General features: G+C 47.9%; 1 protein-coding gene across 4 annotated transcripts; it reads right to left on the minus strand.

The window, feature by feature from the left end:
- Positions 1-1,769: 1,769 nt before the first annotated feature.
- Positions 1,770-26,439, minus strand: PATL1 (PAT1 homolog 1, processing body mRNA decay factor). 4 transcript variants are annotated; one of them, XM_006260093.3, is made up of 19 exons: positions 26,331-26,439; positions 24,159-24,270; positions 23,676-23,890; positions 23,497-23,574; positions 22,210-22,404; positions 21,331-21,432; positions 20,734-20,823; positions 20,255-20,475; positions 20,054-20,143; positions 19,630-19,813; positions 19,141-19,264; positions 18,726-18,823; positions 18,500-18,559; positions 17,147-17,295; positions 15,288-15,447; positions 13,104-13,259; positions 11,174-11,265; positions 3,379-3,528; positions 1,770-3,060 (listed from the first exon to the last, which is right to left on the minus strand). In XM_006260093.3, the coding sequence occupies exons 1-19, from the start codon at positions 26,343-26,345 to the stop codon at positions 3,039-3,041; spliced, it is 2,313 nt and encodes a 770-aa protein (XP_006260155.1). In that variant the 5' UTR covers positions 26,346-26,439; the 3' UTR covers positions 1,770-3,038. The 4 variants fall into 4 exon arrangements, with proteins under 4 accessions (XP_006260155.1, XP_014462770.2, XP_014462771.1 ...); XM_014607284.3 differs by lacking the exon at positions 26,331-26,439 and adding an exon at positions 26,120-26,295; XM_019496786.2 differs by lacking the exons at positions 1,770-3,060; positions 3,379-3,528; positions 26,331-26,439 and adding exons at positions 3,535-5,114; positions 26,120-26,297.

A 26,439-nucleotide genomic window follows, 5' to 3' on the forward strand; every position in this document is an offset into this window, starting at 1 on the left:
TAAGAATGAAAGTATGGGAACTAAGGAGGGGAACCAGAAAAGAAACAAAACCCAGCACTCCAAATGGTTTAAAACAGAACAGCCTCTTGCACAATTGGGGAGAATACTAGGACCACTTTACCGTAGCACTGATTGCCTGATATTCTGATACGTGACCAAATTTGTGCAAATAGTTGTGTAGCTAAGGCTGATATTATTTGGTCTGCAACTGACACAATGGGTGATGATGACCCTGCATGCCAAAATTATGAATGCTGTCACTTCTCAGGCCGCTTTGTGGATTAAATTAAGCTTGTGCTGGGATTTAGTTAGAAACATCATAAAGCAACCCTTTCTCTCTAGCAATGGCAGGAGGAAGAGAGAGGAGCAAGTCTGAATGGCCCTGTTAAGCAGAACTTGGCTTGTGAGCACTTGGACAGGAGACTCCAGAGGGAAAAACTAACTGCCTGCTACTTAATAGCAATGCTGACAATTGGCTACATCACGTGTGGCCAACCTGTGGCCTGGGTGCCACAAGTGGCATAGATAGCTTCTGTGTGTGTGGCATACAGCAGGTAAGGAAGGGGACAGGTAGCAGACTGGTAGATAGAGCAGGAAACAAAGCAAAACAGCAAATCAGGCAGGGAGCACCAGAAAGGAAGCAGAAAGCAGAGCAAATTAGGCAGGGGAATGGAAACAGAGTGGCACTTGGGGAGGGTGTAGGGTTAATTTGTGGCATGCTTGCTAGAAAGGTTGGCCAGCGCTAAGCTACATATTCTTCCCTTGAAGTCAGTAGCACATTTTCAATCTCACATCAGTATCATGTTTTTAGTAAGACAGCACAATTAAGCACTGGGCTTATTCAATTTCCCAATCCCTTTCCTAAGAGCTAGAAAGTTCAAAGGATGGTGGATGCAAGGGGCACCTACACAGGTACCAGATGCCTGCTCCAACACATGCTCATTAGCATGCATTAGAGCAGACTTGATTAAGTCTGGTGGAGCATGCTAATGAGCACGCTCCAGCAGCCTTGGTGTTACGTGTGTTCAGTGTCCCTATGCTTCAAAATGGTGGTGGGGGTGCTAAAGCTGGTCAAACGAACTTTAGTTAAAGTGCCCCCACTGCAATTCTGAAGCCCAGGACGCTGAATACATGGGATATCGTGGGCTCCTTAGAGCTGCTCTAATTAAAGGCTCCCACCCTACACATCCCAAGGCACATGTAAAGATACCCAAAGTCTCTAACCTCGGGTCTTTGCACTTTGTCCACTTGATTTGCACTGGCAGGTGGACAAAGTTCATCTTTCCAGCCTGTTCCAGCTTTGGGTAGTGCCACTTGACCCTATTCAGGTAAAAGGAGCAAGCTACAGTAACTCCTTTTTACAGGCCGGTCCAACATCCTCACTCTCATAAACCAGAGTGTCACTCAGTAATTCTAGCATTAGGCTCAAAGATTTTGCTCAAGCTAATACCTACATTTAAGAAAGCATCCCATCATCCTTCAAGACTGCAGAGACAAAGAATCCACAACACAAATGGTTCCAAACATTGATTGCCCGCAGCACTAACACATTTTTATTTTCAGCCTCAATTTGTCCCACTCCAACTTCAGCCATTGGAACCCACTGTTTTCACACACCACCTCAGAGAGCCGCCCCCCATCCAAGTCATCACCCTTTACAAATATAGCAGCAAGAGATCCTTCTTATGAGCACATAAGGCTATTATTCAATGAAAAGAGCTCCCAGCACCCAGGATCACTGAGCGGAAGGAAATCACTTTACTCTCCCAGAAGTATACAATTTATTTTTATTTACAATACCCTATAAAAATGTAAATTTAGAAACTTTTATTTCATTAATCAGAACCAAAATCAGGGAAGAAAAAGCACAAAGAAAAATATAATAAAATGAACTTTTTTCACTTGATTGGCTGTGAGGGAAGTGAAGGTGGAGGAGGAAGGGAGCAGGGCAGATGGAGGTTCTGGTTGTACTGGGGGTAAAGAAGAGAGGGAGCTGGTTAATATCAGGGAAGAGTTTACTGGTTTGTAAAATACCTACATGTGCAAATATTTTTTGTTTTTAAAAGCAGAGTAAAATTAAAAACCCCACCACATTCCAAAAGGAGCAAACAGCAGGACCCAGCCATGGATGGACATGGAAAACTTCAACTAGCCTGGAGCTCTACCTGCAAAGGATCAAACCCAGACCCCATAGTTAGTGGCCAGAGGGCTCTTGAGCTGCTGGGGGTTAAACAAGGTGCAGGAATGCAGGAGAAGGCTGGGTGTTAAAATGGTTCATGGGAAGACAAGGCAAGTGTGCAAAAAGGGAATAAAAAGTGTGTTCACTGCATCACACGATTGGGATAGGTGAGAGGGGAGCCCACTTGTGCAATTAATTGCACAGGGAACTAGGGCCCTGTGCTGTGTCTGGGGCGGGGGGAGAAGCAGACCTCAGTGCTTGATTATGAGGAGGAAAGGAGAAGCCATGAGACTCACGACTCAGCCAAAGATTAGAGAGGAGGTCACAGGGCCAATAAATTGTTTAAAAGCCTCAACCCTGCCAACCATATAAGGAGGCAGGGTGGCTGTTGAGCACCTCCCACTATCTCCTAGAGTGAGCAGGGATTCTCTTCCCAACTCCTTGGCTCTCTGGCATCTCTATGGCCAGGGGGCAGGAAGGAGGAGCAGGCACATTCCTTACCAATCCCTCAGTAGTGTGTGTGCTGGGGAGGGAAAAGAAGGGGATAGATAAGGGGTGTTTGGAGAAGCAGCAGCTATTGTCAAGAGGCAGAGGGGAAAAAATCAGAACTGGGGGAGAGCTCAGCACAGCAAGGACATATAGAGCTGTGACCTAGCAGCGGGGGCCAGGAGGGGAATAACCAAAACACACACCCAACCAAGTTCATGGAGCCAGGGAGGGTCTCCCATGCCAAAATTCCAAGTGAAAAAAATCCCACAAGACTTTGCTTCGGGGGAGGAAGTGCCTCCCCCTCCTCCACTGAAATACTCTGGTGGTGATGGTGGCGGCAAGGATGGCAGCTGGGGTGTTCTGAAACCTTCTACCGTATTCCCTGCACCAACCTAACAGAGCAGAAGCAAGGAGAAGACAGGGTCAGGCAGTAGCAGTGGTAGGAGATACAGTGACGGTCAGTGTCGTCTTCCCTGCTGGGAAACACCCACAGATTTTTGGCTTTTGTTAGCCATGTTTGTCCTCATCAGGACTGCCCGTTTCTCTGCCCATGGAAAATAACTCCTCTCATTTGTAAAGGTGGACTGTGAACTTCACTGTTACTATGCAGCCACCTTCCCCCTCCCTCTGATACAGCAGGGAGTTGTGGGGCAGCTAATGGCAGTGACACACCCAACCCAGAGGAAAGGGGACCAATGCTGTATACTTACTGCAACTTTGTCTCCAGCAAGTTCAGCTTCTGCTGATCAACATAGCGAGAGAAAAGGGCTAACAGGTTAGAGGGGGTAGACACTGGTTTTGCAAGGGCTGCCTGAGGGATCCGCAGAAGCTCTCTGGTTGCCATGAGCATCAGCTCTGTCCTGCCAAGGAAAATAGGCAGAGAAAAAAGCATGAGAAGGTGGCAAGGCAAGAAAACGGAAAGATTTCATGCCCAGCAGCTGTGGTATGTTGAAACATGCTGTCTCTATGTACGTCTGCAACATATGTGAGCGCCTCAGGATCAAGTCCAGAGATATTTTTTGGAGTGGTACCTAAGCAACATGTAGGTGCCCTGCACCAAACAGTGTGAAGGGTGGTGCACGTTTACTATGCTTCAGTTCTCAGCTGCAGAGCTATGGGTAGGTCAGATTGAAGAAGGGAATGGAAGGCAGACTGCAGAACACACCTATGGGAAAAACACATCTTTAAAAACTCCTGTTACTGTAAGGTAAAGTATTTCCCTTCCTTTGTCCATAAGCACACTCCACTGAGGGAGACTTTTAGAGGCAGCGTCCCATTTACTTAGAGGAAAGACTCTCTCAGAGCAAATGATTTATGCACCATGTTGCCAAAAACACAGCCAGTTGTCAGGAACAACATAACTTTTTGTAACTGTTGTGCTGCTCTGCAAATGCTTGGGTTGGATAAATTTTGTAGCAGTGTGGGAAAGATTACCTGAGCTTTGGCAGAGCATGCCTGATAAGAGAATTCACCCTCAGCATTTTTGTCACTTGGTCTTTCCACAGTCAGGGATTGCTTTGGAGTCCCTGGAGGGAGACTGCTGTGCAATATAGCCCAGTCATGCCATGGCGACAAGTTGCCCAGAAGAACAGTTTTGTCCTCTGTAAGCAGAGGCCAGGGCATGCCTCATGTCCAAGGTATAGACTAATGGCTCCATTCTGGACATGCATGGTTTTTGGAAAGACTGGAAGGTAGATTGTTACTTGAAGTGAGATATTATGATTGCAGTTCACAGGAATGTGTGGCATGTCTTTTAAAGATACCCTGTCCTGATGAAAAACCATATGCAGGGAAACCTGAGGGATCATTTCTTCCCAGCTTTTTCACCGAGGTGTTAGATTGAGAACGTGGTTTTTACTGATAGGTTCAGTAGAAAACTTAGTTCTTCAAATCTGAACAGCCCAGTACCAGATCAAAATGTGATGGGAGGGGAGGTGGAGAGGGGGAAAGGGGATCAGTCTCGTGTTGGAAGGAACACCTTATTCAGGTTGTGCAAGAATTGGGGTTGGGGGGAACCAGTCTGACCACTTACTGGTGAGTACTAAGCTGAGATGGATACTGGAGCACATCTGGACTGAACTTAGGAACAGACTGTTCTACTTGCACTAAAGAAAGTAATTTAGAGTTATAGTTCTTGGGTGCAGAACAGCCCTACTCTTCTGCAGATTACCTCATCCTGGCCAACAGCAGGAAACTTGCTGAGTCAAACCCACCTGGAAAAGGGAAAGAAAGTCTCTTCTTGATATGAGGTCTCTAGTCAGTTATGAACATTGATACTTGTAATCATCCAGTATCCAGGCTGTGAGGTGAAGGATCTGCAGGGAATGATGTCGCAGCAAAGGAAAAAGACTTGTGCTGAAGAACATCTGGGAACCAGAGTCATCTTGGCCATACTGGGGATATCAGGATCAAGTTGGTGGAGGCTTATCCAGCTTTGCAAAGAACTCTGGGGACCAGAGTGCAGGGATATAGTCGTTTCCGTGTCCACAAAACCGAGACAGCATCAGACAGGGACCCCAGTCAGGCCTCCCCTCGAATGAATAACCTTTTCTGTTAAGTCTGAGCTCTGTCTGGAACAACCCATCCAACAAAATGTCATGAAAGACTCTTTGATCGCCTGCTTATGGTACAAAGAGAAAACTCCGCTTTGGTTTTCTGGCCAGCTGTGCAGAAGACCAGGTATATATACACTGCAGAAGACGAACCTACTGTTTGACACTAGTTCCACAGCTCAGGTGCTAGCTTCTGGGAGTAACTGTGACCTGCGCCATTTGCTAATGTAAGAGATAGCCATGGTGTTCTGTCAATCTGTATCAAGTATCTCAAAATGTATTGCAGGAAGGATTCAGAAGCCTTGCAAACTGCCCTGAGCTCCAACATGCTGACAGTCATCTGTGTTTTCCCTGGAGACCACAGTCCTTGCACCTCTGGAGCAAGTCCTCAAAGAATCTATTGTGAAGAACCTTGAGGAGAATAGGACAATTTCTGTCTATGATAAGGTGACAGGCTCAAGCAGTGGATGTGATATACCTTGACTTTAGCAAGGCTTTTGACAATGTCTTCAATGTTCTCATTAACAAGCTAAGGAAATACAGACTAGATGCAAGTGCTGTAAAGTGGATACATAACTGACCGAATTTTGTTCAACGAGTAGTTATCAATGGCTCAAAGTCTAATTGGGAGGAGTTATAAAGTGGGGCTCTCCAGGAGTCTGTCCTGGGTCCGGTATTGTTCAACATGTTCATTCATGATTCGGATGATGAGATTGAGTATACACTTAGCAAATATGTGGATGATAGCAAGTTACAGACACTCTGGAGGGTAGGACTAGGAACCAGAATGACCTGGATAGGCTGGAGAAATGGTTGTCAAATCTTACTTGGTTGATTTGTAAAAGACAAGTGCAAAATCCTGCATGTGGGATGGAATAACTGAAAGCACAAATGCAGACTTGGGTATGACTGACTAGGTTGCAGTACTGCAGAGAAGGACCTGGGCGGTTACAGTTGATCATAAGCTAAATATGAGCCAGCAGTTTGCTTTTGTTGCAAAAAAGGCCAAGAGCATACTGGGTTGTATTAACAGCAGTGTTCCTTGAAAATCAAGGGAAGTGGTTTTTCCATTCTATTTAGCACTGGTAAAATCTCACCTGGGGTACTGTGCCCCGTCTTGGGCCCCATGCTTCAAGAAGAATGTGGATAGTCAGGAAAAAGTGCACCGCAGAGCAACAAAAATTAGGGGCCTAGGAAGCAAGACTTATGAGAACAGGTTGAAAGAACCAGGGCTATTTAGTCTGGAGATAAGAAAACTGAGGAGGAATCAAATACTTGAAGGGCAATTACAGAGAGGATGGAGATGGGCTTTTCACTGTAGTGGTAAGGGACAGGACTAAGACAATGGCCCTCAAGCTTCAGCAGAAGAAACTTAGGTTGGAGATCAGGAGGAACTCTCTATGACGGAGGTCAAGCATTGGAACAGGCTATCTAGAGAAACCTGTGAATCTCCATTCTTGGAAATAGTCAAGAGTAGGTTGAACAGACACATGGGCTAGGATGGTTTAGTCAATGACAAATCTTGCCTTGAGCAGGTAGCTTGACTAGATGACCTCTTGAGGTCAGGCCTGGTTTCCTATGGTCTTATGTCAGCAGTTTTCAAATATTTGTTTTCTCTCTTCTGTGGCAGCATTTCACTCATTCTTCCTTACCATATAAGGCAAAATAGGAGCCAAGGGCTTTAAAATTGCAGCAAAGCAGATTTAGATAGTCTCTCAAAGGAAACCTTTCCAACTGTAAGAACAGGGCAGTAGGCAAGTAGTGGAATTCCCGAAAAGGGGATAAACACCTGTATGGAATGGTTTAAGAACAACACATCCTACACCTGTGAAGTGTTGATTTTTTTTTTTTCCCAAGAAACTTGATCTACCCTAGGAAAAAACTGGGCTGCAGTCAGACTTTGAAGAAAGGGTCAGACTTTGAAGAAAACATAACTGATACCTGTTGTGCTTCTATTTTAGGTGCTGGGTGCTTACAAGTCAAGGAGTCTTTCAGGGTCATAGAATCATAGAAAATGAGTGTTGGAAGGGACCTCAGGAGGTCATCTAGTCCAATCCCCTGCTCAAAGCAGGACCATTGCCAACTAGATCATTCCAGCCAAGGCTTTGTCTAGACAGGTCTTAAAAACCTCCAAGGATGGAGATTCCACAACCCTTCTGGGCAGCCTGTTTCAGTGCTTTACTACCCTCCTAGTGAGAAGGTTTTTCCTCACATCTAACCTAAACTTCCCTTGCTGCAACTTGAGCCCATTGCTCCTTGTTCTGTCATCTGCTACCACTGAGAACAGTCTGGCTCCATCCTCTTTGAAATCACCCTTCAGGTAGTTGAAAGCTGCTATTAAACCTCCCCTCAGTCTTCTCTTTTCTAGACTAAATAAGCTCAGCTCCTTCAGCCCCTCGTCAGAAGCTGTGTCCCAGCTCCCTAACCAATTTTCATTGCCCTCCGCTGGACTCTCCAATTTGCCCACATCCTTTCTGTAGTGGGGGGCTCAAAACTGGACACAGTACTCCAGATGTGGCCTCACCAGTGCAAACTAGAGGGGGAATACTCACTTCCCTTGATCTGTTGGCAACGCTCCTATTAACTTGGCCCAGGATGCCATTAACCTTCTTGGCAACAAGGGCACACATTCAGTTTACTGTCTATTATAACCCCCAGGTCTTTTTCTGCAGAGCTGCTGCTTAGCGAGTCGGTCATAAAATGAATAGTCTGTTTTGGTGCTAACTCCACTGCCTTGAAAGACAGGGCCTTCCAGAGTGGCCTTCCCCAGGGGCCATGGGGGTGCAGCAGATTCATGACTTTCTGCCTGACCACAGCTATCTGCCTTGAATGGGATACCATAGAAGCCACATCTAGGACTGCTTGTTATCTGGCCTGAGCAATCACTTGGCCTTCCAATACCAGTGAAACAAACTGCTCCTAGAAGTCAAGCAGCACCTTCTTCCTAAAGGAGGCAAGCTTCCTGCACTCCTGGAAATTGTAACTCAGCACCTGGATCTGATAATTCATCATGACCCACTGTTTTGAATTTCTTCAGCCCTTTGCTTTGACTGGCGTTTTCTTTTCCAATCTTGCGAGGCAGAGAGTCCTAACTAGTAACCCTGGGTTTTCTTGGGGAATGACCTAGTGAGTCCTGGCTTCCTGAATCCAAGGCCCATCCCACTGATTTGCTCAATGGGGATAGATGACTACAGTCTTGCCCCATCTCCTTAGGGGCAAGGGAGGAGAAGACTTGGAGAGAGGATTTCCTTGGGATGTGGTATTCTCTAATAGGCAGCAGAGATATTTAGAGAGCATCCATTTTTGTGGGGATGGCCTTGCCATGTAAAGGAACAATCCTAGAAACCTGGCAATCTTGACTAAGACATTCAAGGTCCAAGGAATTTTTTCTGTTTATAGTAACCAAAGGAGGCTAATGAGCAACAGTAGAAAATTAAAATGTAGCAACCTGATCTTTTCCATACTACCAGAGAAGACATGAGGAGTTGCAAGAGGCACACACCATTGTGGCCAAAGGAGGGGCTGAGGCAGAGCACATGCACACCCACATGCTGGAAGATGCACATGGACAATCATGCAAAGGAGAGCTCTGCTCTCCAAGCAGCTGTCAAGGTGGGGCAAGAGATGGGGGGGGGGGGGGGGAAGGAGGAGGGAAGGATTAGAAACTTTTGGCTGCTCTGTTAACTCCCTAGCTGCAGGATGCCACAAGGGCTGCTGGCTGAGCCAAACTGCCCAAGCCCTCTTCTTTTCTCAAGCTGAGTGGGCAGCCAACTGCCCCTGCTGAGTCAGCTGAGGCCCTGCCCTGCTGAGTCAGCAGAAGCCTCTGCTGCAGCACCAGGGGCTTAATTTTTTTTTTAGAAACACAGTGGAGCTGAGCCCCAGGGGCAGTAGCAGAGGTTCCTGCCAAATCAGTAGCAGCTTCTGCAGCACCAGTCTCTACCAGGAGAAAGGGAAAGTAATATTGTACATGGGCAATGCAGAGAGCACAAGGGGCTCTTACTGTCCACAGCCAACAGCTAGGGAGCCCCAGCGGGATCCAGTGGCAGGTACAACACTCTCTCCCAGGCTTAGTTCCTAATATCTACCTCTGCCCACTATCAGTGGCAGAGACCTGGCTTGGGAGGCTGTAGTATAAACCATCACCATGCAATTCCTAAGAACATGTTTTAACTTTTGGTAATGCTTACTATGAATTAAAATAAAACAAGTGCTAAGTGTCAAATGCAACAAGGTCCTATGCAAGAGCCCACTCCCAGGAAAATGCAGCCAGAAGTGACAAATTCAAATTCTTCTTACAGGTTAAAATTTTTAACTGGAGGGCTACCTAGGCACCCTCGCCATCCAGCCCACTTGCCTAGACACCACCTGCTGATGTTACCCAAGACGACTGCATGTTGCACACCCTGGCCCAACAGCTTGTTCTAGAAAGGATCTGAAAAGCCTCCAACCATACATTTGCCAGGAGAAGACTGGAGGGTAGAAATTAAGCTCCAAGAGGATATTCAGGCCAAAGTTCAGTTCCCAGAGACAGCAAGGCTTTTCTGTAAAAACTCAGCTAATAAGAGTGGCTTCAGAATCTAACTCACAGGAGCTTTGAAGAGATTCAACTATGGATTACCACTTTGGCCACACTCAATGCATTTATACTTACACTGACCACCTATTCCACATTTTCAGATTCAACAATTGACTGGTTGAACAAATCCCTTCTCAAGTTTCATATATTTTTTAAAAGCTAGAATGGACCATAAAAATCACTCAGTCTGGCTTTCAGCACAGACTACAGCATCTCACTTAGATACCTCTATATGTTGAGCCTAATAATTTGGGCTGGATGAAAGCATTTTCCAGAATGTAGCATCCAGTCCAAGAAGAAGAAATGGAGAATCTACCTCTTCCCTTGGTAGCTTGTTCCAGTAGCTGATCATCAGTACTTTAAAAAGTGTATGTTATATTTCTATGTATCTGATTTTTTAGTTTTAGCTTCCAGCTATTGGTTCCTGCTATTCCTTTTCTCATTACATTAAAAAGCCCTTTGCTACCAGACATTTTCTTCCCATGAAAGTACCTACAACACGATAAATCACATCCTCTTGAAATTTTGACAAGCGAGAAAAGATTTAGTTCGAGTCTCCAATAGTATGGTATTTCTCAAGCCCTCAAACCTTTGAGTCCCCTCTGTATCTTTTATCAGTTTCCCCATCAGGTTCTTTTAAAAAACAAAAATGTTGATACCAATACAGTACCAATACAGTAATTTTGGTATCAACCTCAGCAACGGCATTCATGGAGAAAGGAAAGAGGATCACTCTTCTACCTTTTTCCAGTTCTCTTCTTCATGCATTCAAAAATCATGTCAGCATTTTTCACCCTGACAACACTGCATCTCCTGTTCAGTTTGAAGAACATTCATGGATCACTGTGGATAGAAGTCCCTTACGTTAGGCAGAAACTGCTGTTAACACTTTTCTCCAGCAATATGGCACCATTATACAGGAGTAAACTTATAGCTTCCTAGACTCCAATGTAGAACATCTCCATGGTGACCAGATGCATCACTTTCAAAAGAGGAAGAAGTAGAATCCCTTCAATGGGGCACACGTTCTCCACAACTGGTAATCCTCACTAATCTGATGTGCACAGAAACTTTGTACAGAGCGCAGCACAATCAGCAAGACCATATGAAGGATTCAAATTACTGCAGGAAACCATCAGCTCAGTGCAATTTGCAATTCCCCATTTCTGCTGGGAACATAAAGGATGACATCTCCAGATTCTTGGTCCTATTCTTTGACTGTTACAGAAAGTCTCAACTGTTAATCAGGAGGTTGTATTATTCAGCATGTAGATGGAAAAAGGCAATATCCAACTCACCACTGGCTAGTCTGCATTATCCTCAAAAAGGAAGATAGATGCAGGGGAAGACATAGATACCTATGGAGTTGGGACTCACCACTGGTTGTCTTGCATAAGTTCTGTGGCAGCATCTGAACTCTGCAATTCTTCCCCACGGCTTAAAACCAAGTATAGCAGGGACAAGCCGAACTGCAACAAGAGGGAGAGTGCATGTTTAAGACAGGCTGGTCTTCAAGTCTGCATGCACTCTGTGCACCCAACAGAACAAGGAGCCACTCTTCTTTTCCTGGTCCTGTTACACAGCCATACTTCCCTCTTTCAGGACCAGCCTTCATTTCCCCTTCTCCAGTCCCTGCTGGTTTTCTCTGTGCCTCTCCAGACTGCAGACAGTATCAAGATATCATTTGCAGAATATTCCAGGATAGACAATGCTTTTTCCATTATCTCCCCTTCAAGGACAAACTACTGTAACTTTCCCTCAACCCTGAGGATAACTGTCTTCAAGACACAGTTTACTAAGTTCAGAGAGAAGAGTTGGACAAAGGCCTCCCTAGCCTTTCATACTCGGTGTTGGACTCTAAAGGAGTGATGCTAACCAGGCTCACTTTGAATTAGAAATGCAAGTGGTTTTTTTTCCCCCCACCCAACAGCTAAAAAATAGTCCTGTTTCCTTTTCAGATATTTTGGCACATGCTGCTTCATTTCTTATCTTTCCCTCTCAATCCATTCTCTCCTGGTTATTTCGATAGGTCAAGGCTCATCATCTCAGATTCCACCCCCTGCCAATCCAAAGGTGGTCCACTGCCAGATTATACTGGGATTGGATTCAGAGCCATGGCTATAAACATTTCCATTCCTTGTCTGCAGCCTGCTGCCCCAACAAAATATACTATGTGTCAGTCCACCTGCTCTTTGTACCAGCCTTCACAATATGCTTGGGTATACCAACCATCTTGGCTGAGGTGTCATTGTGATCTGGTCCAAGATGCTGGGTTTATCTTGGTCCAGCATTCGTGATTTCAATTCATTCTTTTCTATATCAAATACCAATCCAGGATAAGGTAACTTATTTCTCACAGGCACCAGAGACCCTGGCATTAAAGTTAAAGCTCAGACAGACCAGCAGAATAAACCCTATTGTGAGGAAGAATGCCCCTATCAACCCTATTGGTAGTATTGCCGAAGGATGTTTTGCTTTAACTCCCAAACCTTTCAAAACTTCCACTGCCCATATTCTGGCTGGCCAATGCAAGGAGTCAGATCTAGAGAAAAGGGAAGAGGAAGGTAATGGAAATTCTCTGTAATGAGCCTGAAAAATTTCCCTTCCTTAAAGCTGCTAGCTAAGGGAATGGGACTTCTTCCTCATTCATTCCTACTTTCACAATTAAGACTACAAATTTCAGCAATATTTGCTCAGACACTACCCCTCCACAGAAGCAAACAATTATTCAAAAGGGGTAGCCTTTGAATAGGCTGTTAGACTAGCCCTAGATTTTGGGCTCAGAGAGGCAGTGTCCAGACTAGTTGGATGGAGAAAAAGTCTGTTTCTCCAGAGGTTTTAATTTATGGAGGGTGTCCTGAACCTCTTCCTGGATGCTGGATCGGCTAATAAGGGTTCCTTCCAGTTAAAAGGAGGCCAAAGGGGCTCTGCCCCCTCCTCTCAATGTCCAGGGGCAAGAGACACTGGGAAAAGTATTAAGAAAGTGAAGCTTTCTTTGTCTAGCACCTTCTCTGCTCTGAAGACCCCAGCCTGCTTTCTATGCTCAAGTCAGATCCTAGCACTGAAGGCAATGAGCACACAGAAGCTGCAGTCAGCTATGGCTCACACAGGGCCTTAAGGGTTTAAACTAGTTATGCTGAAATTCCCTAAAACCAACGTCTTGGCAACAAGCCCGTGTTGAGCAAGAGGGAAGAAAGGCTAGTTCTTCCAGCCCCCTCCAATGCAGAACATGAACCATCTCTTCAGCTCAGCACTATCAACACTGGGGTGAGACCCCAGCAAGATGGAAGAGGATTAGCCCAAGCACCTTGTTCTGGAGCACAGCTGAGAGGTGCAGGTTGGCAGGTGCCAGCGCTGTTGCACTGTGAGGTAGGTTTGCTAGCTGCTGCAGAAGGCTGGTGACAGTTCCCAGTGGAAGATGATATAGAACATGAGAGAAGGGTCTCAACAGGCAGGGCAGCACCTGGGAATGAGAGAAGAGCAACATTAACTAGACAGCTTCCTGAAGAGTTCTCCCAGCTCACGTTCCAGGAAGACCAGGGGACTAAAACACTGGTATGGTCATCTATTGCTAAGCAGAACAAGGGCTCTCCAAAGGATATTCCCTCTTTAAGGGAATCCAGCTCTTGCTGCGACACACAGAACGAAGGTTTAAGGTAGACAGGAGACTGGTAGAAAAATATAGGCAAAACAATAAACGGAACACCAACACCATGGAGTCAACAATAACTTTACCTCAGGGGTGAGACAAGGTGACTATGCACTTTAGACTTGATGAGAACTATTCTACTGTCTCTTGCCTATGTATACTGTAAGCTCCCAGGGGCAGGAACCCACTCTTTCCACATCTCTACAAACCTAAGAGGAGGGGTTCCAACCTCAGAGGTAACTAGGTACTGCTTAAGTTTGAACAGCAGTGCTATTTCAATTCCTCACCCATACCCCATCTTTTGGGGAAGCTGGGTTTCAGCAGAAGTTCCCCAGCCAGGTCAGCAACTACTCTAAACTGTTCCCTTATTCTTGAGATCTGTTCCTTTTAAAATTTATATTATACATTATTCCTTTCATTCTTCTTCTATTACATTATGCAAGGTTCCTGGTGTTTGAGCACTAACAAATGTAACCTCAATGTGGCATTTACATGTCTTCACATTTCGTTTTTCTTTTGGTTTTAAGGAGTGGAAACAAAACAGAACAAGTATTAACCTGGCTACTTATTTTGCTTTGTATTTGCTTTACTTAATTAACAGCCTATGGAATTAATACAGACCTCTGTTGAAGTAGGAGAGACCAGACCCTTTGCCTTCCTCCGGGAAGATACTAAATGATATTATGAGTCTGCTGTTGTTTGCTTTAAAATCTGTAGCCTTGTTTGTACAAGAAGTGAATTTTCAGTCTGTGAAGTCCTTTGCTATTCATGGTTTGGTTCCCTCCCTACCACAACCCCAGCTTAAGCCTTCTTCAGAGGGAGGAAAAATGTCAGCATTTAAGAATTCTGTCCATTTCTGAAGATTTTGCCATGTGTTCTTTCTTCTAGGGAGAGGAAAAAGCTCAGAATTAAGCCTTTAAAAAAGTCTGAAAAGGTCCTTGTTCTTTCAGTCTGATGTCTCCTGAAAGACTCATGAACTGAGGCATTCCCACTACTCAGCTGAAAGAACCAAATTCACTCTTCTACTTGTTTCTCAGATATTTGTTTTTTGTCAAAAACAAAATGCATCTTTTAGTTTAAATTATTTCCTTCTTTTCTGCACTTCCTTGGTAATAGACATTACCTGCATTGTGGTACCATACAGAAATAAAGACACTGTCTAAACTTAAAAGAAAATTATGCCTTTTTGTGGGGGAAGAGGAGGAGCAAGGACAATCATGCCCATACCTTTCTGTTTGTCTTTAGTTTTCTAGAAGACTAGAGGAGGGGATGTACATTAATGTCCTTTGGGCTGCTGTCATACAACACAACAGCAAAAAAAAGAGACAGAGACAGAAACACAAAGTGTTCTCCAGCTTCTTTAAAAAATGGGAAGTTAACAGTGCTCAGAGGGACAGGACAAAAATAGACCATCTGTGTGACCAGACTTCCTTTAGCTTCCTAAGATCATGCATTTTCTATCTTAGATCAAGCTAGGTCAGTTTCAGCCCAAGGGAGAATTTCAGGGACAGCTGACTGTGGGAAGAAGATGGTTCTACAATGGAAGTATCCAACACTGACTTGTCCCAATGCTGTTCCAAGACCACAGAGCACTTTGCTAGTTCTATATAATTCATGCTCACACACCTATGTGAGGTAAGAAAACACAACTGTCCCTGTTACTGGGAACATGGAAATGTCAAGACACTTCCTCCTCAAACTCCTGCCGTGAATCAGGTGTGGAAAGTACAAAACCCAATTCCCAGTCCCCTGCTCTGGTCATAGCTGCTAAGAGAATCAGAGCCAGCGCATACAAACCATTGTGAAAAGGAGCCCCCTTCCTGCCTCAACCTCTCTAGTTACCTCATCCTGAGCATCCTTCTTGATAAGGAAAGGCAAGTTCCTGGCTGTTGCCATGAGTATATCAGCGGCCTGCTCCGTGGACAGGAAGGGGAGGGTCCGGGCAACCAACCGTTTCCCTTTCCGGATACACATGATTTGTACAAAGTGGTCATCACTAGGCCTGCCAAGGACAGAAGAGTCAGGTGGTTGGTCAGTAACAGGAACAATCCCAATTCACAGTGGTTGGGTACAGACTAGGAAAGTATTTAGGGTGCTCCCTCATTCTTGTTAAACACAGGCCAGCATTCAGTCATGACTTCTCTTACTGCCACAGAGAGGATGCCTTCCAAAAGCCTTGCTTGTTCAGCCTGAAGGGAAACGTATGGGAAATAGCATGGTGCTCCTCCAAGCCTTAAAGGTTCCTCTAAAATGGCTCTTAAACTGGGGCAACAATGATCACTGCAGTTAATACTGCACAACTGCTTCCATACCACCCCCTACCCCACATTTCAGAGTATGTCTACACTGCGGTCACTTCTGCATGGCAGTAACTCAACTCAAGTTTGGGTGCTGACACCAGTTGAGCTGTGGCAGTGCAGAGCTTGCATGAGCTCAACACCAGGGAGCTACCAGATTCCCAAGTGAAGCCTTAAAGGTGAGGCTGAGTGAGCCCTGTGCTGCTACAGCTAGACTGTTACTGTTACTAAGCTGACTCTGGTAGTGCCCCCCTTCCTCCCCCCCGACAGTCACTTCTGTGACCACAGCACAGACATGCTATCTGTTGTTTCTTTTACTGGGAAGGTATCTTCCAGGCTCTAGTAAAGGGGTATTGGTTGTAGCTGAGTTTGTCTCAGGACATAGGCAGACAAGATTATTTGGGCAAATCCAATATTTTTTATTAGACCAACTAAGATAGTTGGAAAAATTATTTGCAAGATTTTGGGTACAAACACTCTTCATCCTCTAGTAAAGGAACTTTGTGGGGGCAGGAAGAAACTAGAGTCATTATAAAAAAGGTATGGCAGAACGGGGACAAAAAAGGCCCACCCTACTATAGATAAAAACTCATGCCCCTTTAGAGAGAAAGTCAGAAACAGGAGGACTGGGCAGCAGCCAAGGGAGAAGAGCCTCTCAGTGAGTTATAATCCTTCCACTTGGAATGTGCATGGCATCCCCTCACCATGCCCATGAAGCACATGGCTAATGCCTCTCCATAGCAAACACTTTAGTGATTAATCCACAAGAACTAACAGCACAAGCCCACCACACAGTGCATGGGGGGGGGGGGGGGGGGGGGGGGGTGGTAAGGAGAGGAGAGCAACTACTAATGCCACCAAATACCCAAGCTCCTCTGTTGTTTGCCTGGTTTCTTTTACATTTCTGTACATTTCCTATCTCTTGTACAGAGACAAGTTCCCCATACACTTCAGAATCTTTGCCTCCCTATCCCCATCCTTTCCAACCACAAGGGTAACAGTCAGGGTCCCTACTGGTTTGAGCAAGGCTGTCACTGAGGGACGCTGTTATATGTAGGCAGCAGCTAAGGGCCTGACCACCTTCCCTGACCTTCAACACAGACAGTACTGACAGGTTCTCTTCCCTCCCTACACTGTAAGAGAAGAGCAGCAAGGCTGGGCTAGCTCATGTGCAGTGTTGAGAGTACTGGAGGCTCTTGTTTCTCCAAGGACATCTGCATGGCACCTCATATGAACAGACTCTAGCTACCTTTGTGCCAGCTGGCAAGTATACTGCTACTAGTGCAGACCACAAACCCTGCCTGGGACCAGGGACAAATATTCCGGTGGTTCCCCTGTTGCAAGTGATGCCTGAGCCAGGTGCGGTCCCTTCCATATGCCCACACATTCAGAAAGGGTCCTCACCTATCCTGGCTGGGCATTTTCCCCCTCAGATTGTCATACATGTCACAGATCTTCTGCTTCCTCTCCTCCATCAGGGCTGGCCTTTCCCCTTCCAGGCTCAGAAGATAGCGTCTCTCATAGTCCTCCACATCTAGGAGGAGGCTATATGTCTGTAGAACAAAGAGCTAAATTAGAGCTTGGCAGGTGGAAAAGGAAGTGGTTTCTTAAGTAGTTTTAGGAATGGAAAGTGCAGCTAGTCAGAAGAACCTGAGGAGGGGATTCCATCGATCTCTGGGGCAGACACAAAGGCAGCAGCAGACCACCCTCTCATACTAAAGAGGTCTCCACTAGGGCTGTGCAACGCTTCAGTAGTCGATTAGAGGAGGAGATTCGGCGCCAAATCTCTGAGTCTGAATCGAAACATGAGACCAATGAAAAAGTCTGAATTGAATTGGAAGCCTCTGAATGGATTCGGAAAAGATTTGGTGCTGCTTTGGAGATTCTGCTCTAAACAGGCAGCAGTCCTCACCATGCTGGACACAGCTGCCTCCAGCTGGTAAGTCTGTTGTGGTGGACAGAGTGGGGAGGGAAGGGGCAGATCAACACCCTCACAGCAAGGGAGGGATTGGGGCTGGGACAAGCTGCCCAGCTGGGGCTGGGGGGCGGGAAATGCAGGCATGGCAGTGCTGAGAGCAGGGGCTATGCCCTGCTGCTGCTTACCCCCCTCTGCCCGGAGCAAGCCATGCCTGCATTACGCCCTCCTCCCCTCCCATCTCACTGTGGGAGCTTTGATTTGCCCTCCCCGCCCCCACCACACACATAACAGACTCAACAGCTGGGAGGCAGCTGTGTCCAGCATGGTGAGGACCGCTGCCTGTTTAGCTTAGGGCTGAATCTCTGAAGCAGCGCCGAATCTTCAGACCCAATTCAGCCATGGGACAGCGATTCGAATCTCCAAATCGAATCGCTGTCCCTCCGAACTAGCCGAATCCGAAGTGAATATTTGCTGCTTCACACAGGCCTACTCTCCACTAGCTCCTTGGTGGGACTGCTGAAGGAGCCAATAAGGGGGAAAGCATTGCCATCATTTACTGGGAGTCTTAATAAAAGCCTGATTTATTTCTAGCTTTAAACACAATGCCACAATCAGGCCGACAGAAAAACTTGTGGTGTGAGGCCCCAGTTTGCTATCTGAATCCAAGAGGGGTGCAGGCATGGAGTCTTTACTAGGACTTGCCAGTTTCAGCAGTCCCAAAGCACTCTGATGGCTTAGCAGGTCCCATTTTTTCCTAGCTTGGTTGACTCTTCTGCCTAAAGCGAAGAACAGGAAGGAAGTGTGAGGTGTGCATGTACAGGAGTAAGCTGCACACTCACCTTCTCAATTGTCACAAGTGTCTGACGTCTCTTATCTCGAACCTGCTTCTCCTTGGTCTCCTGGGGAAAGAGATAACAAGGCTGAACCAGCAGAAGACTTAAGGCCAATTCAGCAGGATGGGACCGTGAGGCATGAGCAGAGAGGAGACCATAACCCAGGGAGGAGAAGGAGGAAGAGAGGAAAAGCCCAAGATCAAGTTGAGCAGCTTTCACCACCATTACTTACATCATCCTCACTGCGGGATGTCACCACTGCGTCAATCATTTTCCGGGGGTTATTCACACTGGAGACCGTGAGCTTCCCTAATGAGCCCTCAAACTGCACTACAAGGACAGAGGAGAGGTAATGCAGAGGTAAGCCACACCCAAGCCTAAAACATTCATACTCTATCCTACTGATCCCATTCCCAAGCACAAACAATCTTTGGTTTCACCCTATACCCTGTTTACTCTTGTACTTCCCCAATCAGAGATGGCCAGAGAGCAAGCCTCCAAGACATCTCTCCTGCCCCCAGCTGCATTCTAAAGCATCAGCCTCCACCCTTTTAAGAGCAGAATATATAGCTGTTTCTCATACAAGCTTTGCCACCCATCTCTCCCCTACCTGGGATGTAGAGCAACAAGTGAGGAGAGGCATTTACCTGGCTTGTAGGCATGCTCCAGCTTGGCTACCTGGGGCGTGATGAGTTTAGTACGCTCCTTCTTGGGGCCATCTCCATGCATTTCCTCAGTTGCTGATATTTTCTCCAGCTTCTGGAAGTAATTCTGAATCAAGGAAGGAGAAAGAAAAAGAGAAGGAGAAAGTTAGAACTGCAGAACAAGGACAAGTTTGGATCCTTTGTGCTACTGTCGGCTGAGCCCTGCAGTTGGCCAACAAACCAGACTGCGTAGATATAGTTGGCATACCACCAAAAGCAATACCCATTGAAGGAAAAGCCAGAGCCAACACCAAGAGGAGATGCTGTGCTAAGAGCTTCAGCCTTGCCAGAAGCAATTTATCTAGGGGCACGTAGGACCTGAAAAAGGGGAGCACAGAGTACACTCACAGCTCCAGATTCAGGTTCATACCTAGATGTGGGCTTGGTTGGTGTAGCCAGCTGTGGCTCAGCTGGCAAGTGCAAAGCATTTACCTGATAGTAATAATCATCTAAGTATGGGTCAGTGCTTTGCAGCTGCATCATCTGGATCTTAGACACCCAGTCTTTCTCCCGCTGCAGCATAAGATTGGCATAGGGGTCCTTCTGCATCTGCTCCTGATGGCTGTTTCGATGGCTCCCTCGGTCCCCCGCTGAGCCGTTCAGATTCCGGTGCTGACTGATAGGAGGGCAAGGGGGGGAACCCCATGAAAGCACAGGGAAAAAGGCCCAGTAACAAAAGGGGACCCAGCAGAAAGAACCTGAGACAAAAGCCAGAAGGCCAGCTGTCCTCCCCCTCCTAAGTGACTGGGGATCACCAATTCTTCTAAAAAGATCCCCATAGAGGAATATATTCATACCCCGGGGCAGTATATACCCACCTTGCCCACCAACATAGGTTGTATACCCAAACACTCACTTCCGGTTCTGCTGTTGTCTCTGATGCAGAAGTCGCCGATGCTGTGGGTGAAGATGAGTCGTGTCTGGTCGAAACATCTGTGGCTGGGACCTAGAGGAGAGAGAGTGACCACTGCAGATGGGTTTCTGCGGAAGGGCAGCTACCAAGTATCTACAAACTGAGCACAATCCCATTTGCTTATCCAATGGAAGTATGTGGTACCTTAAGTTCTGCAAATGGGACCCAGGACATGGGGGATGCTGCTGCTGCTGCGCTGAGGGAGGTGCTGGAGGGGGTGGCGCCCCAAAGAAGGCACGGAACCCACTGGCTGGTGACACCATCTGCCCCACTCGGCCCTGCAGCAACTTGGGGTTCATGGATGGGAGGGGACTGCCAACGAGTCCAGAGATTCGAGCAAATTGGCTGGGAGACATACGGCCGGCCTGTAGGGACAGAGAACACTATCAGCCGCATATGCTGGGAAGAGAGCATGAGACAGGTGGACTGACCAGCATAGCTTGATTCGTCCAGCAGAGGAAAGAAAATGGAAGCCACTGACAACCATATAGGAGAAGGGACACAGAGGGAAAGAAAGGGTTGTGCAAAGGCAGAACACATGATTCAGATCCCAAACCGCACACATAGGGTACTACTGAGAGAGGACAATGACAGAACACAAGAGGGAGTAGTCAGAGATTTACCTGTGCTCCTCCTAGCAGCTGTGCTCTCTGCAGGTGGGTGAGAACAGGAGTGACGTTGGGAGGGAACGGGTGGCCCAGGAGGGAGGAATTCTGGGGAAAGAAAATGGAAGAGCGAAAAGGAAACACTAACTCTAAACAAAGAAACAAAACGGATCAAAATATGAATGATCAACAGGGACACTACTACAGATACCTATGGGTCAGGCAAAGCGAGAGGCCGTGAAAAACTAAAGCTAGACAGACTTGAGACACCGAGAGGCTGATCTGATTGGAGGGGAGGAAGGGAAAGTGCTGAGCTACTGACTTTGGTGAATAAAGTTCACAACCGGATGGCTCCCATTAAAAAAAAGTTTAGACACGGGGGCCTGGAATTATGGGTGGGAGCAGAGGGCAGGAATGAGGACTGCAGGGACACATGCCAGTATTAGAAAGTGTTGGAGGTTCAGGAGGGAGACTTAGGGAGCACCAACTTCATTGATACTAGAAATTATGACTCTTATGGTTCAGATGGGGGAGGGGTAGGGGAGGACAGGACTAAGACATTAGCGCAGAAGGGGATCAGGTGGGGAACACACAGAGGGCTGAGGAACTCGGTACCGGGACGCTGCACAGCTGGTTCGGAGACATCCTCTCGCCGTAAGGGGCAGGGTAACGCTGCTGCATTGGAGCCCGAATGTGAACAGGCTTTGGACATAGGATCTATCAGGAAGAGGAAAGGAAAAACAAAAACCACACACACACACACGGAAAATGGTCTTAGTTCTAGTGACCAGACTTCCCACACCAACTCTCCCTCCACCCAACCTCTGAAATCTTTAAGTTACTTGGACCTTGGGTAGCAGGGCTGTATAGGAGCTGACTGACGGATGCATGAAAAGAACACACACTTCTCAATAGACTGCTTGTTCTTAAATGTATAATTGGGAATAACGTGGACCAGCCAACAGCAAGGCCAGCACTAACAAACTGGGTGGGGAGAAAGACTTCTCTTCCATCCCTTCTACCTCCCACATCACTCCATCTCATGGTAGAAAGACAAACCCAACACAACCACGGGCAGCATCCGCAGACAGCACCTTGTGGCAGTTACTCTGGCTAGAGACCACCAGGGTGCACTGATGCATAGTAGTCCCCATGCCCTCCTGCAAATGAAAGCAACCTACATAGCAGGACCAGGCAGGCTGCAGGGACAGTAGGGACATCAGCAGGACAAGGAGTATCTGAGAGAACAAACCCACCCCTCCCCTCCCCTCTTTCCATTTCCTGCCAGAAGCCAGACACTCACAGCAGGTGAAATAAACCATCAATCTTGTGGTTTTCTGCTCTGAAGATTGTGCGAGTGGTAAGAGATTAGGACAGGTGCCTTCAGGACCCCTTTTACACCCTCTCCTCCCCACTATTTCTGTTCTTCTTCTTGACCCAAACCATGCTGCTTCTACTGCTTTCATGGAAGGGGAGAGGAAGGAGAGGAGGCACCTGCTGGTTGAAGTTCGGCATGGCAGCTTGCTTGGGCGGGGTGCCGATGGGGACAGCGCGGACAGGGGGGCTTCCAATGACAGGGGAGGAAGAGCGCCTGGGCAGTGCCCTCTCTGAGAGGTCGCGCTCCTCATCCCGGGCCTGGGGTGGCCTCTGAGGCAGGGCGTAGTCAAGCACTGACACCGACGGCATCTCCTGTACATCAAGGGAAGGAAAATGACGGACAATGGTCAGTTACTTTGAACTGATCACACTCTACCAACCTGCCAGTGACAGGAAGGCAGCCCAGCACACCCTCCATCTCAGAGAGAACCCTTGAATCTCAGAGATCACTTCCCCTCAGCTAGCACATCTTCATGGCAGTCCCACTGGTCCAGCATATCAGAAAGTCAGGAGACAAGCACTCTCCAGGCCTGATTTGCTGCTTGACAAAGAAAGGCATAGAGAGGTTGTGCCTCTCATTACTAGGAGAAATGTTTTTACAAGACTTTTGGATGAATGCAGCAAACTGTTTCATACACATGACTGCTCCTCCTTTTGGCTCTAGCAACAGATTTATGTTTATTAGCCTCATTTGCCTTGCAGAAGACAGGAAGCTGGGTTTTATTCCAGCTTAAGACACCAGAATTCTTGAAGATTTGGCCAGCAGAGATTAGTTATCTTAACTTAGCCTTAACAGCATCTGTACCAACTTTCAAGTGGGGCTAGTTTATTAAGGATAATATGCAAGTACATTATAAGCAGTCTCACTCACAGATCCCAGGGGATACTGGCAGAACTGGCTGTGCTTTTCCTCCAAGCTAAATGTGCTTGATCTGGAGTCAGCAAGGAAAAGCCACAGACCCCTTCTTTCACAATACTATTTTAGAGTCCTGTTTTACAAAGCAGAATTGCTCTTCAAGAGTGAATCAAGTCCCATGATTCAGGGGCTTAGCTGGTTGCCACAAGCACAGGAAGAGATTGCTCATGAAGGACAGGGCATTACACAACAAGGTAAGTGCATTGTGGGTACTTTCAGTTTCTTCCGGCGCATCTGCCAGGCAATGGTCTGATCCTATGCAGCAAGAGGGAGGTCACCAGACAAAAAGCACCTGTGGTTTGATGCAATACAGTAGGACACAAAGTGCAGAAATGGCAAATCTTGTGCTACTCAGGCTTTTGCTCTAATCAGGAAAAGGCCTCCTAAGGTGGGAGAAAGCACCTTTTCTGTATTTACTGCCAGTGCAGGTGGCTGAGAGACCTCAAGTTCTCCTCTGTCAAGGTAGTAACAATACTGGGACACTACACCTGAGTGAGAAGCGGCCCTCGGATGCGTCTCAGAACTGCTGATCCATCCCAGATGCTGGAGTTCAGTCCTCCTGGATGCTGTGGAACAAAAGAGATGGGTTGATATGGAGAAGGTTTTTCTGGCTGCCCACCCTTCTTCTCCCCCACCACCTCCAGCTCCACCCCCCAACTGCACTCACTTGAACAGGGAGCCGGGTTTGCACAGCCTGCATGATGGCTGGGTCTTCCAGTTCATTATCGATTACCATCTTGGTCAGCCTCTCTGCCAGGTTCTCTTCATGGTCCCCCAGCAGGTCCATTTCATCAGTGACTGTCCCATCTTCCTGCTCCCCAGTGGTTGCAGGCTTGTCTTCCAGTTCAGCCAGCCGCTCATGTGCCTCCTGCCAATCATCATCTATAAGGGAACCACAGAGGAGTGGGGCTGGAACTGTTGTACCACACTTCTCCTCCAGTGCCAGCTGCAATTCCCAGGCAGAGGCAATGAGGAACCCCTCAGCTTCCTCACTGGACATCTAACAGAGCTGCAAGTGGAACTGCCTGAGCCTGAAGCAACAGCAGCATGGTGGGGACGGACAACATCTTACTTCAGATACGTCACCTCCTGAAGAAGAGAAGGAGGCAGAGACAAAGACAGGGAAACAAGGGAGAAACACAGCTCTCACCCACAGCACCGGCTCCAAATGTGTCATCGTTGAACTGGTCAATATCTTCATCTTCCTCACCCAGGGCATGAAAGGCATCTTCGTCCTCATCCAGAGGGCAGTCCTCCAGGGACTTGGAAAAAGGAGAGAGAGAGAGAGCAAGCATGTGTGCTATGAGAAGGTCTTGTGATGTGCTGCAATTTCACCTGCCTTCCCAGCACCACCAAGCTGGGTTCCTCCTTGGCCACTTCTCACCCAAACTGGAGGTCTGCCCATCTCTCGACCACTGCCCTGGAGGCTCTCTCAAGTGAGTCTGCGGGTGGGATTGGGGGAGAGGGGGAGGGGGGGGGGGGAAGTGTTCCTCCAGCACCAACCAAGCACAAGGCCTGTATTTCCCAAGTTCACAACATGCATATATGCCAAACACAACCAGAGTGCGCTCTCATTCTACCAAAAAAGGTCCCTCTGCCCAAGAACTGCCAAAGTGCAAGCCCTCAGATAAGGCAAAGCCACCACCATCTCCCTCAACTCCCACTTCCCCCTCCCACACAACAATACTAGCCACAGACCGTTTCCTGAACTTGCCTCCTAAGACAAAGTAACATCTCCCCACCACCTCCCCACATATATCCCCCATCCTATCCCATGCCCACCCTCAAAGCCGACCAAAAGGCAAGACTCATGGTCCAATGGATAAGGTGCCAGTCAGGGAGACCAGGGCTCAATTCTCTGCTCCACTACAGACTTCCTATGACACCTGAGGCAAGTCACTTTGTCTCTGGGCCTCCATTCCCCACCTGTTAATCAAGGCTAATGGTATCACCTGACCTCAATGCACTGCAAAGGCAAAAGTGCTGGCACCCCTGCACTGCTCAGATACTACAGCAGTCAGTACACAGGACAGGAGAAACTGCTGTCACCCACGCATCCACAACACACAAAGCACCCCCCCACCCCACCAAAGGCATCCCCCACGTCTTCCCTGACGCACCCCTGCGAAACAAGGCACCCCATGAAAGCCATGTAAACGAGGACACCCCACAAACAACACACACCAGCCCACGCTTTCCCAGGGCAAGCCAAAAATGTCCACTCAGATTACTGCCTTCCTCAAGACAACTTGGTAAAAAACAAGGGCTCCCCATGCCCCTAAACAACATAAATGCTATGCTGCTACTAGTTAAACTTTTATCATGCCACACCTCTAACCACATCACCCTTTCCCTTGCTCTCAGCAAGGCGGGTCCCCATCAGTAGGCACACGGCAACTGAGCACACAGCAGAGCCAAACAGGCACAGAACCATAGAGAACGAGGGCTGAAAGGGACCTCAGGAGGTCGTGGAGTCCAGCGTGTCTCAACCCGTGGGTCACAGGAATATAGGAAAGGGTCTCGAGCAAACTTTAAAAATGGATTCTCCTTTAAAGGAGAAAAATGAGGCACACGGGGGCTTTTCCCTTGCAGGCTGGCAGAGCTCCAGCCTGTGAGGGGCTGCTTGGGGCCCCCTCCCTGCCCACTGGGGACAGGGAGCAGCAGGACAGGAGTGAGGGGTCCTGGGCTGGGACTGGCCACTAATGTTTACAAGTGGGTCCTGGTACAAAAAAGGTGGAAAATCACTGCTGCAGTCCAACCCCTGCTCAGAGCAGGACCATCCCCAACTTGATCGTTCCAGCCAGGGCTTTGTCTTCCTGGGTCCTGAACACCTCCCAGGATGGAGAGCCCACCACCTTTCTGGGTTACCTGCTCCAATGTTTTCCTACCCTCCCAGTGAGAAAATTCTTCCTAATATTCAACCTAAACTTCCCTGCTGCAACTTGAGACCACTGCTCCTTGCTCTGTCATCTGCCACCACTGAGAGCAGTCAGTCCAGCTCCCTCCTCTTCCCAGCCCCCGTGCAGGGAGTTGAAGGCTGCTATGAAGTCGCCCCTCAGCCGTCTCTTCCCTAAACCAGCCCAGTCCCCTCAGTCTCCCACAGCCCCGGACCATTTCCGTCCCGGGCCGGCTCCCCGCGGTGTGCGCATCCCTCCGGCCGCGAGGCCCAAAGCTGCACACTGGACTCCCGACCCCCCGGCGCGGGCCCAGCCCCCGCTCCGGCCGCAGCCCCCCCGGCCGGGCCCAGCCCATCCCGCGGCTGGAGGGCCGGGGTCAGGGGTCAAAGGTGAGGGCGGGGGGGCGGGGCCGGGTGGCTCCTCACCTGGTAGCGGAACATGGTGCGCGTGAAGAGCGCGGAGCCCCTCCCCCCCAGCACCGCCTGGGAGGCTCCGCGCGGACCCCGCTCCAGCTCCGAGCCCCCACCCCCGGCA

The sequence above is a fragment of the Alligator mississippiensis genome, chromosome 2 (genome assembly GCF_030867095.1).
Source record: "Alligator mississippiensis isolate rAllMis1 chromosome 2, rAllMis1, whole genome shotgun sequence".
NCBI classification, from domain to species: Eukaryota; Metazoa; Chordata; order Crocodylia; family Alligatoridae; genus Alligator; species Alligator mississippiensis.

Bases quoted from the DNA above. Each gene is read 5' to 3' on its own strand.
- PATL1 (XM_014607284.3), bottom strand. From the start codon at position 26,260: ATGGGCTGGGCCCGGCCGGGGGGGCTGCGGCCGGAGCGGGGGCTGGGC. The intron at 21,433-22,209 runs GTGCCTCCTCTC...TCTTCCTGATAG, and splicing joins TGCCGAACTTCAACCAGCAG to ATCCTATGTCCAAAGCCTGT. The intron at 20,144-20,254 runs GTACCACATACT...TCTCTCCTCTAG, and splicing joins TCCCATTTGCAGAACTTAAG to GTCCCAGCCACAGATGTTTC.